This window comes from Barbus barbus (genome assembly GCF_936440315.1).
Source record: "Barbus barbus genome assembly, chromosome: 34".
NCBI lineage: Eukaryota > Metazoa > Chordata > Actinopteri > Cypriniformes > Cyprinidae > Barbus > Barbus barbus.
This window is the reverse complement of record NC_136762.1, coordinates 13,619,306-13,630,608: the sequence shown is the minus strand read 5'-3', so window position 1 is coordinate 13,630,608 and position 11,303 is coordinate 13,619,306. Positions and strand designations below refer to the sequence as shown.

At 37.8% G+C, this 11,303-nt stretch overlaps 1 protein-coding gene across 1 annotated transcript; it reads left to right on the top strand.

The window, feature by feature from the left end:
* Positions 1 to 89: 89 nt before the first annotated feature.
* LOC306853757 (SUMO-activating enzyme subunit 1) lies at positions 90 to 9,747 on the top strand. Its single transcript, XM_079391403.1, has 9 exons — positions 90 to 339; positions 586 to 697; positions 1,035 to 1,208; positions 3,921 to 4,066; positions 4,150 to 4,249; positions 4,361 to 4,466; positions 6,232 to 6,376; positions 7,754 to 7,823; positions 8,709 to 9,747. The coding sequence occupies exons 1-9, from the start codon at positions 239 to 241 to the stop codon at positions 8,799 to 8,801; spliced, it is 1,047 nt and encodes a 348-aa protein (XP_079247529.1). The 5' UTR covers positions 90 to 238; the 3' UTR covers positions 8,802 to 9,747.
* The last annotated feature ends 1,556 nt before the right edge of the window (positions 9,748 to 11,303 follow it).

Genomic DNA, 11,303 nt, shown 5'->3' with positions numbered 1-11,303 from the left:
ACACAGTACACAATCATTCAATTACACAAATATACATTATTAGTATTCAAAAATATAATATAGACTACGAGTTGAGTAGTAGACTCCGCTCATACGTCATCATTGCGCGCCTGAAAGAGTCTCACTAAGCGACATTTCTTTCCCATTGAATGGGCAGAAGAAAAAAAACGTAGAATAGTCAAACTAAGCTCTCAGCTAATTCGTTATAGGATATTATTAAAAACGGAAATATTTAGAAATGATTGATACCATCGAAAAAGGAGACAATATTATCAGCGAGGAGGAGGCTGCACAATATGATCGACAGATTCGCCTTTGGGGTCTCGATGCTCAAAAGAGGTTTGTTGATAACGGTTTCGTACAAAAAGAACAACTCGTATTAATTTTTGACTAATTGTTTAAGAATAATGCATAAACCTTTTAAGTATGTATTATTTGAGGATCTTTCACATGCGTGCTTTTTGTCTGAAATAAAAATGGCGTATAAGAGCCACTCCACGAATACATTTTTGGACTAGGACTGCATAAATAATAAGCAATATTATGTAGCACAATTTAATGATTAATGACAAATTACATTTTCAGGCTTAGGGGATCACGGGTACTTCTTGTTGGTCTCCGGGGGCTTGGTGCAGAAGTAGCAAAGAACCTTATTTTGGCTGGGGTCAAAGGACTGACTCTCCTGGACCATGAGCAGGTATATAGACTGACTTAAAGGGGTAGTTCACCTCGATCTTTCATCATTTGTTAATGTCCTTCATGTTCTTCCAAACCTGACTTTTTTTCCGTGGAACGGCAGAGGAGGTGTAAGGTAGAATGACAGTCGTGTCAGCATGCATTTCAATTGGAAAAGCAATGAAATTGAATGGTGACTGAGGCTGTCAGATCCTAGACCTTTAACATGTGTTCCACTGAAGACATTACAGGTTGGAATGACATAAGGTAGTATAGATTTTTGGGTGAATTATTCCTTTAAATTTACCACTCATAACAGCACCTTAACAGGTACATAACTAAGTGTTATCTGGCTTCAGGTGACAGAGGAGTCCAGACGTGCACAGTTCCTGATCCCTGTGGATGCAAATGGTCAGAACCAGGCCCAGGCCTCTCTGGAGAGAGCTCAGTTACTCAACCCAATGGTGGAAGTGAAGGCAGACACCGATGCGGTGGAGAGCAAGCCGGATGACTTTTTCTTCCAGTTTGATGCGGTGAGTCCTGGAGCGAGCAGTTTTATGGGGTGATCTGTAGATTTGACATAAATAAATCATACTCAAGACCAACAGACAATCTTATGTTATGAGCTACTGTCTGATTGTTCATTAACTAAAAAAGCATACAAGAATATTTTAGGGACACGTGAGTATTGTAAATACAGTAGATGAGAATCTTTATTTCCAAAACACCATGGGCCAAATTTGTTGTGCCACTTTATAGCGCATATTACAAAACAAATGCAAATCTTATTGTACAGAAATCCCTTTAGAAATTTACCTATTTGTCTTTCATGTCCACTAGATGTCTCTATACACAACTGATCATTTTCATTTAATGTGGTTAGAACTTCTTTTTTGCCTTGTTTTTCCCTCAACCTCAGTGTGAACCCATCTATGAACAGCCAGCATCAGATCTAGATACAGACTTTTATCTGAGACTTAGTTTGGTCTGTTCCAAGTGTGTGCTCTTTTCCAAGCATATGATATATTCCAGATCATATTTTCTTTAAATCGGGACTCTGTTGTTGGCTGTGGAAGATGCAGGCAGTATACATACCCTGTTCAAAGCGCAGACAGGCAATCTTTCATCTTTTCTCTGTCTGGGAGCTGTCTGAACCCTCCCTCTGGGAGTGCTAGTGCGAGTTCAGAAGGAGGGGGAAGAATTGGAGGGACACAGAATGAGGAGGGGGGTTTAACATCATCTATTCTCTTTTATCTGTTTCTCTTGATATTTCTTTGAGATGTGCACAGGAAACATTGTGAGTGAATGTCGTTGTCTTCTCTTGTGTATGTGTGGTGTATTTTTTAGGTGATTTCTTAATAAACGATGCAAATTTAGTCAGGAGAAAGCCAACAATACACTGAATTAATTCATTGTCTGGATGAACTGTACATGCATGAAAGGATAATTTGAGACAACAAGTACTAGGATGTTTTGTGCAACAAGTACAGGGAATTGCTTGTGCAGATGTTGAGGTAAAATATATATATATATTTTTGTGAATCAGAAATAAGCTATTTATTTTTTAGAAGCCCATTTCTGCCACAAAAGAATAAAAAAATAATATTTTTCGTAAATAATATTATTACATAATTTATAATTATGACATAAGGTCATAAAAATAATAATGAGATAAACATTTGAAATTGACGTGTCATAATTCTGAAATAAAAAGTTGAAATTGAGATAAAACTAATAATTACAGCAAATCATTTTTAATCAATCATAACTTTTTGTCCTAAATGTGACTTCGCAATTTTTTTTACTTTTTATCTTACTTTTGATGACTTTGTATGACAATTTCATCAGATTTTTTTCTTATGTTGCAAAAATGGGCTTTGATACATCAGTGTGAGATGATTGTTTTAAATCCTGATAAAAAAGAGAAGAATATAGCATAATTTAGTCGCTCTTATGTCTTCCCAAACCTGTATGATTTTATTTTAAAGAAAGAAAAGTTTAATAATGTACAGATCATTCTTTTCCATAATCACACTTAATGGTCACAAGAGCTCTCAAGCTTTAAAAAATAAACCAAACGTGCCATAAAACATTTCAGTCCTCACACAAAGCTATCAAATTTATTCAGAAGACCTAGAATATAGTCATATTGAGCACTTTTATGTTACTTTTATAGTGTAATGTTACATATTAACTCTCATTATTTAGAAAATAGTGGCCTTTCTTCAAAAATTCTCTTTTTGTGTTCCAAGGCTTAATTTGAATATTTATGTAGCGTCCGCTGTTTTGGCAGTCCATTCTACCAAAAGAAAACAAACATAGAGCTCCAGGACAAGGTCAAGCAGGAAGCCCTCATGTAGGGAGCAGGTGGAGGGCTGTTCACAGTAGCCTGACTGGGGTGTACATTTTGAAGGACTGAAGATAGCGGAGGACTAAAGCCAAGAGCTTAAACTGAATTAAAGATTTGCCAGCACAGAAGTCATGTAATGCCAAGTGGCAGCTATTTAGCAGCATATGGTAGCTGCTGGTAGCTCTGATTAATAAATATTCCTTTGTGGCATGATTTGTTTCTTCTTTGTATCCTCTAGGGGTCACTGCTTGATAAAGATGTGTTCTTTTGAGTCGTCTGGCTGCCTGGAGGCATGTAATGCTGACAGGAAGAAGTGTCAGAAGACAATGTCTCGCCACATGTTTCTCCATGCACCCTGGTCTCAGATGAGCTTGAACAGTAGTGAAGGTGTTACTCCTCAGGGCACTAATTCATTGCAACAGTATTTCTGAGAAGTGTTGTTGATATTCGGGTGCAGATTGCATAACCTTTGAACATCCTTTAAAAAAAGGCTTGCTTAGAAAATCAGTTCAGTTCTGGTGTACTTTAAGTTATGAGGTTACTGATGGTGTTCTGACGAGGACAGTAAACAACCAAAATCAATGGTAAACAAACTCAAGTCAGCAGATAAAGTGATGAACTATCTGTCCTTGAAGATCCACCCAGTTAACTTAACGCATCATGGCACATGCCATCCATCAGTATGTCAAATGTGTATTAATATGCCACCCCATTCTTATCTCAAACCCAAAATTGGGGTGTGAGAGGTTTGGGACCTTGGATAAGAGTGCCAATGTTCTGGTCAGTTGTCTGTCATTGCCAGACCTTTGTTCTTCCAAGTTTCTGGTTGTACTCATAAGATCATGTTCACTGGTTTTGAAAACAAGCACATATTAAAGCATATTGTTTTGATCAGGTTTGTCTGACCAGGTGCTCCAAAGACCTCATGGTGCGAGTGGACCAGCTCTGTGCCTCCAGGAACATCAAGGTCTTCTGTGGAGATGTGTCTGGTTATCATGGATATATGTTCTCCGACCTTGGCCAGGAACATCACTATGTAGAGTAAGTCAGGAAATGTGGATGAAAAGGTAGTTGTGTTTGATTTTCATGTGGAAAAAACTGACAGTCCCATTCAAACTTGCCAGAGAAAAGCCCAAAGTGGTGAAAGGGTCTAATGAGGCCAATGATGGTCCTGAGGCAAAGAAACCAAAGGTTGACCCCAATGAAACTACAATGGTGAAAAAGGTGGGTATGTTGGTGGATTTGGTGTCTGTTAACTATAATGTTCAATTTTTAGTCAAATGTATATGACCCTTTAAAGTTAAGTTAATTTGACCTCCATCTCTCTTTATATAGATCATCAGTTTCTGCTCTCTCAAAGAATCCCTGGAGGTTGACTGGACTAACGAGAAGGCCAAAAGCAATCTGAAACGCACTCCTGCAGACTACTTCCTTCTACAAGGTACACCTTCAGAATATTTTTTAGATTTAATTAGTGCTGTCAAACGATTAATCGCATCCAAAATAAATGTTTTTGTTTGCATAATATATGTGTGTGTTCTGTGTACATTTATTATGTAAATGCACATACATACAGTATATATTTTCAAAATATTTACGTCTATATTTATATTCTTATCATTTATATTATAAATAAAGATATTTCATAAAAACAAATCTGAAATATATACATGCATGTGTGTGTATTTTTATTTTTATTTATATATATATATGTATATGTATATGTATATGTATATGTAAACAAAAACGTTTTTTTTTTTTTGGATGTGATTAATCACGATAAATAGTTTGACAGCACTAAATTTAATTAATCCAATAATTTATGAGCATTTTAGTAAATGGCTATTTCCTTCCTAAATTGTACAGTACTGAATGATCTTCAGGCACATACTATATTCTAGATGTTTCTCTTGCTCACCAAAGATCACAAATACAGTAAATTTGTAAAATATTGTTGTAATGTAACATTACTTTTTTTCTGTTTAATATATGCTGAAATATATATTTTTTCCTGTGATGGAAAGACAGATTTTTCAGCAGCCATTACTGCTGAATGTAATTCAAATGTCTCAACATTTTCAAAGTCATGTGATCCTTTAGAAATCATTCTAATATTCTGATTTGCTGCTCAAGAAACATTTCTTATTGCTATTAGTTTTTGTGGAAACTGTGATGCTTCTTTTTCCAGGATTCTTTGATTAATAAAAAGTTCTAAATAACAGCATTTATTTGGAATATAAATAATTTGTAAACTATAAATGCCCTTGCTCTCATTTAGTATTTAAACCTTGCGGACAGATTATGTCAAGCACAAACATCCATTCAGTTAACACACAGATAATCAACAAAAATTGAAATGCTATTATATATAATATACCAGGTGTAAAATAAATAGGGGCTTAAGTGGTTAGTTTTTTTTTTACAGTTTGTTTAGGCAACTGAAGACATTTCAGTTTCCTCCTGCAGTCTGTTGTACACCATTATCAGGGGGAGGGCCTGGTGATCTGTGTAATTATAGTCAACATTTCTCTTTTTATACTAGTGCTCACCTGGTGTCCTCACTGAGACTGGCTCATTTTCCATCACAGGCTGTCCATGGCCAGTCATGTGCAGTGGCTCTCAAAAACAAAACATACCACCTCCGCACCTCTCTATCATTATAACAGACTGCACCTCGGCCCCTCCCTCAACATCTAGTATTACATTTATGGAAAAAATAACGCTTCCTATTTGTGCACTGAAGCAAGACTTTAAATACATTGTTGTGCTCAAAAATACCACTCACCAGTTCAAACAGCTTTTGGGGAAGAGCGGTTTCCTCTGTCTTAACTCACTGATTTATTTGAGGTTTTTATCAACCCTCAGATGTTGTTTTCACAATCTGGAGAAAATTCTATGAAGAAATTCATCTATGAAAGTTGAAATTGTGCCAGATAGAGTGAGATAATATGAATGAGTGGGTGTGTTTTTTTATGTAAATGTATGTGCTACACTGCCAGGTGGAAATGCAGTGGGCTGGGGTTCATTGTGTTGTAGTTGGTGGGCAGTCAAAAAGGGGAAGTGATACTTTGGAAAATAGCCTAAAGGGGCTTGATGCCTTTTCACGTGCTACATAAATCTTCAAACACATCTCTCCTCCACTTACATCCTGTTTAAACGTGGAAAACCCACTCTTTCCCCACTCAATCTCTTACTTCCTCCAACAGTGCTTCTGAAGTTCCGTACAGATAAAGGTCGTGATCCTCAGCCAGACAGCTTTGCTGAAGACTCTCAGCTGCTCTTGCAAATCCGTGATGATGTTCTTGAGACCATGGGCCTGAGCTCAGAGCTGCTCCCCAACACCTTTGTCAGGTACTTACAGATGCAAAAACTGTTCTCTTCATTCTCTCCAACATGTTTCTTTCTTACCAACCAAGGATGTGAAAAGCTAGTGGGTGGGTTGCATGAACGACTAGTTGAACATGAAAATAAGTCTGGTTTCAGGTTCACCAGACCCTGGCTGGGTGTCTCTCAAGTAGACCGAGTGCAACAGAACGGAACTGAATGCAGGCGTTTTTTAAAGATGGATTATTTTTAACTACTTCCGTTTGCTTATATGTCAAAATGGCTACAGATTCTAGCATAGAGATCAAAACAAGTAAAAACAAAAAACAAATTGAGACACAATGGTACCATCCAAATACATTCGCCTAAATGGGGAATGGCTGTAGTGAATTTCTGAGAGTTTTATCATGCCCATTGTACCTAACAACTGAATCACAGCATGCTAATTAAAACACCACAGCTAAAATACGAAAGAAAATATTAACTCAACAAATTTGGTTTTTTGAATGACTAGTCAGCCCATCGTTAATACCAGTATTCTCTTACTTTAGCCAATGTATACTTGGGTTTCTATGCATACACTAGAGTTTACGTTCAGTGTGCGACATATATTTTGCCATCACCTTAGTATGCTCAGGTTCCAAATGTGCCCAGATTTTTATTTTTTGCACAGTCGAAAAAGAAATGGATTAGATGGAACAACATATAGCGAAAACACCCACATTGGCAAGCACTTCTGAGAGGAGTTAAAAGAAACATGGAACTGTAATTTAAATAAGGACAAAGACATTTTAATTGGTTATAACTTCTGACAAAATACTGCAGATACGGAACTAAAATTTAACTTTCTAGTGCACATTTTTCGACCAGCTATGTTCTCACACACACACACACACAATCAAATAAGGTATACTTTGAAACACAAATTGTGCTTTCAAGTCTTCCTGGGAAATTTGTATTTGTTGGGAAGTTATGATTATGACATCTGGTGCATTCAGTTCATTTTGATCAGAGCAAGATGGCAATGTACCTTTTCTACATAAAAAATTCAGCAATATTTTTCCCTCTACTTCTATAAAATGATAAAGACATTTATATAAAAAAAACTAAATTTAGGTAGTTTTATTGGAAATGAAAATAATTTCATTCATTTGAACAAATTTGCAATCAATCAATACTTGTGTCTGCCATATTTTCTCACCGACACAGCCCCAACTTGGAAACTATGGGCTTGAAGAAAGAAAGTTTTCCACTTTTTCAGTTTTCCAACTTTGTGTTGGCATTCATGTCCATTCAGTCTTTCCAACATGACCTGAGTGCACCATAAGTGTAAAAACTTAAGTTGACTTTGGTGTTTTCTCTCCAACTTAACTGCAACTCCTGGCTTGTGTTTGGTCCTCACAGTTACTGTTTCTCTGAGATGGCTCCAGTGTGCGCTGTAGTCGGAGGAGTTCTTGGACAAGAGATAGTCAAGGTGAGATCTTTGATTTGATCCATTTACATGTCTGAAGTCTTCATTGTAGTTTCAGTTTCTTTTACTTTTTTGTCCTACTTGTACATTTAAATGTGAAATGTATTTTCTAGCTTTGTTTTTCCCCTTCCATACAACCTTTCAGTCTGGTTCTCCACACAACCATGAAACCCTCCATTTTCACTAGCTGCGAAAGTGACTTTTCTGATGAGGTGCTGTGAGAAGCGTATGGCAGCTGCCTTCTCCATCAGAATCTGGGCTAAGTCCAAAAGTTTTATCTGTTGACGGTGTATAAATGCCAGAAATGACGAGGTAATATTCCGGTCACTGATGAAATCTAGCGGAGAGCGCCTGAAATCTTCTCATATGATTCCATAAACCGAATGAGATTAAATAACCTTAAGCGTAGTGATGTAATCAGTCAGTCTTGAGTGGATAATTACACCTGGATTATGGACAGAAAGAGGATCTGCTGTAGTGTAAGCTTTGTCAAAACACAAATTCGCACAAATTTACTCACAGTAAATGGTAAACGTCAATATCTCTCTTAGAGGGTGATGTCATTGCCGGACCGGGATGCGGTGGGGTCTTTGTGAGGGTGGGGATCAGGGCTGTGTGGGGTGATGGAGTGAACGCCGTGGTCTCAGAGGCGGTGGCTGGGCAGGCCTTGAACCCACATGGCGGTGGAGTGAAGCCAGGCTGTCTCGCCATCTCCCTGCATGATGAAACAGGCTGCAATTCGCATATGGCTCTCTGTTCCTCGTTGCCCCTCGCCCATCAGTCTCCGTCGCCACAACAGAGAACGCGTTCGATCAAAGCCGTTAATTACAGAATTCAAGGTCTGTGGCATCGGACCTGTCTGAAGATTTGTTTGCATGTGTTTGGCAGGCGCTGTCTCAGAGAGATGCTCCGCACAGGAACTTTTTCTTCTTCGACGGCCTGAAGGGCAGCGGGGTGGTCGACTACTTCGGATCTAAATAAGTGGCCCCTGGAGAACACGGAGAGATGTGTGGCGATGCATGTGTGCTCTCGAAACACCATGGCGTTCATCCTCTGCCAGTGGCCGCAGGCATCAAAATCTGTCTTTTGGACGGTACCTTTGTGTAGCAGTATGCCACACATCAACCGATGCCAAGAGCAACGAGAACATTTTGTCCACACACTCTTAAATATTCATGCACACACGTTTTTCACCAAGGTTATGTGATTTCTACGTTTTGTATTAAAATAATAAAAGCCCAATAGAAAATAAATTTGTGGAGCATCATTGATTTCAATAATTTCCTCTAATCTGTTGCCAAAGGTCTCTTGTGATGCTAAATTGCAAAAAATAAGGCAAACAGCTTTAAAGGTGTTTAAAATGTCTGATGCTCCCTTGAGCCATTTATTTCTGAAAATTAAACCACACAAATCATCCCATCCCTGCACTGAAATGAGGCCAGGTGGATTTTCTGATGCTTGTTATCATTCTGACATTGTAGTGAAAGCCTGAGGCGCATCTTGACGTATCTTGTCAGGTCTAGGGTTTTTTTTGGTGACGTTCATAACAGGAAGTGCTTTTATTAGCTCAGCCCAGGTATGTCATGTACTGGACTGGTACTGCAGGGTTTATGACCCCCGAGGCAAGTAGGAACTCATACTTTGATTTTGATGTTTTTGTAGAAGGAAAGTATTCTGCCCGTCCAGTTAGAGCCGAAGAGGAATGCTAAAGAATGTAATGTAAAATTCGATATGACTGATAGCCCAGACACATGTTGAACCCACAACCTCATGTACAGTATTAGAACAAATAGTACCGTATGTGTCATGTTTGTTTTCCTTTCAGTTGAAGTGTATTATGATGTTTGAATATGTTGCGATTCTGCTGCGGACATGCAAAATCAAGACCTCGGGCCTTAAATGATAATAAACGTGAGCCTTAAATGACAACACCGCATCAGTGAGTCAGATGAGAAGACTGGTCAGACTGGTTGAGCAGGTGCTCAAGTGGGAGTGGCAGCAAGTCATGTAACCGTTTTTCATTTTTTAAATTCGTTGACAGTGGAAACATGGGTAACTAAGTACAACTAATAGGCCAAACTTTTTAAAGATTCTTATCATTACAGATTTAAGCATCAGCATGGAAAAGATTTTTAACTGTACTGTGCTAATTATAACAAAACAGCTATGGTAACGTTCACTGAATGGCAGAAACTCCCACAATAGACAGGATGTCTCTTTCAAAGTGAAGTCTAGGTATTAAGTTAATCTTGATTGAAATTCAGTAGCCAAAAATAAGACGTTTAATTAAAGTTGGCATCTATTTTCTAAACAAATGATATTTATTGTGAACAATTCATCCAGGCATATTGCATTTTTGTTTATCTCTTTTCTTTTTATTTACACTTTTTAATATTTAAACCAATGTTTCGGTGAAATGACTTCATTCTGATGCCACATGCTGCAATTCTCCAAACATTTAGTCTGTTTAAACCCTGTCCCTTTCTTAAACTGAAACCCCATATGTTAAACTGAAACCGATATCCTGGTTTCCTGAAATTGTCAGCAGGTGATTTTGTTTACATGTGGTGTATTGTTGTTTATAGACTGATTATTGTTTATGCTTGAACCCATTTGGTCTATCTTTAGCATTAGGTGTATCTTTTGCATCGCTTTAGGCAGTGAGATGACTCTCAAAATGTTGTTTTCACAAGACAAAGGACTGTAATTAAGAACACTTAAAATGATATTAGAATACATTTCATTGGTTGTTTTAAACAAAACTAAACAGTATTCATTTTCAATGTTAGTCAAGTACAAATTCACCAAGATAACGAAGTATAGTAATGAAGTCCAATTAAGTACATCACATCGCTGCCATTGCCAATATAGTGAAAATGAAACAACAGCCTGAGCTGTAAAGAGACCCTGACTGATTAAGATCCACTAGCTGAGGAGAAACAGGATTAATTACAGACGCTGCGTTAATCTACTCATTTTAATTAAGCAACCTTCCTCTTATTGTGAAGGAACCCCCAAGGCGAGAAGTTCTTACTCCAGAACAGATGTGTTGCTCCCAGCTATAAATGCATAAACATGTGACGGGAGAAAGAACGGCCCTCACATGATCAGCAGCTCTTTTAGGAACACTCTGCTGAAGTCTGAATGGTCCTGCATGGGAAATGCTCTGGGCACACGCAAATCAGAGCATCACAATCTATTACATCTTCTGATAAGACTTCTGGTGTTCTCAACATGAGTACAGTCAAACAGTCCCAACACTATATCAGATGAAATATGCATAAGAGAAGGCTTGTTCTGTTTGTGTAATGCAGCCTGCTTCAGACTGAAGATCCCTTGATGGAATATAGTATCATTATCATATATTTTTGCATATAATAATGTACGTTTTGATATGATGGCTACATTGCGAAGCCATTAAAATAATGGTTACTGGTGATGAAAAGTCGTACACTTCTAAATTATGACTTGATCTTGTTATTT

Bases quoted from the DNA above. Each gene is read 5' to 3' on its own strand.
- LOC306853757 (XM_079391403.1), top strand. From the start codon at position 239: ATGATTGATACCATCGAAAAAGGAGACAATATTATCAGCGAGGAGGAG. The intron at 340-585 runs GTTTGTTGATAA...TTACATTTTCAG, and splicing joins GGTCTCGATGCTCAAAAGAG to GCTTAGGGGATCACGGGTAC. The intron at 1,209-3,920 runs GTGAGTCCTGGA...TGTTTTGATCAG, and splicing joins TTTTCTTCCAGTTTGATGCG to GTTTGTCTGACCAGGTGCTC.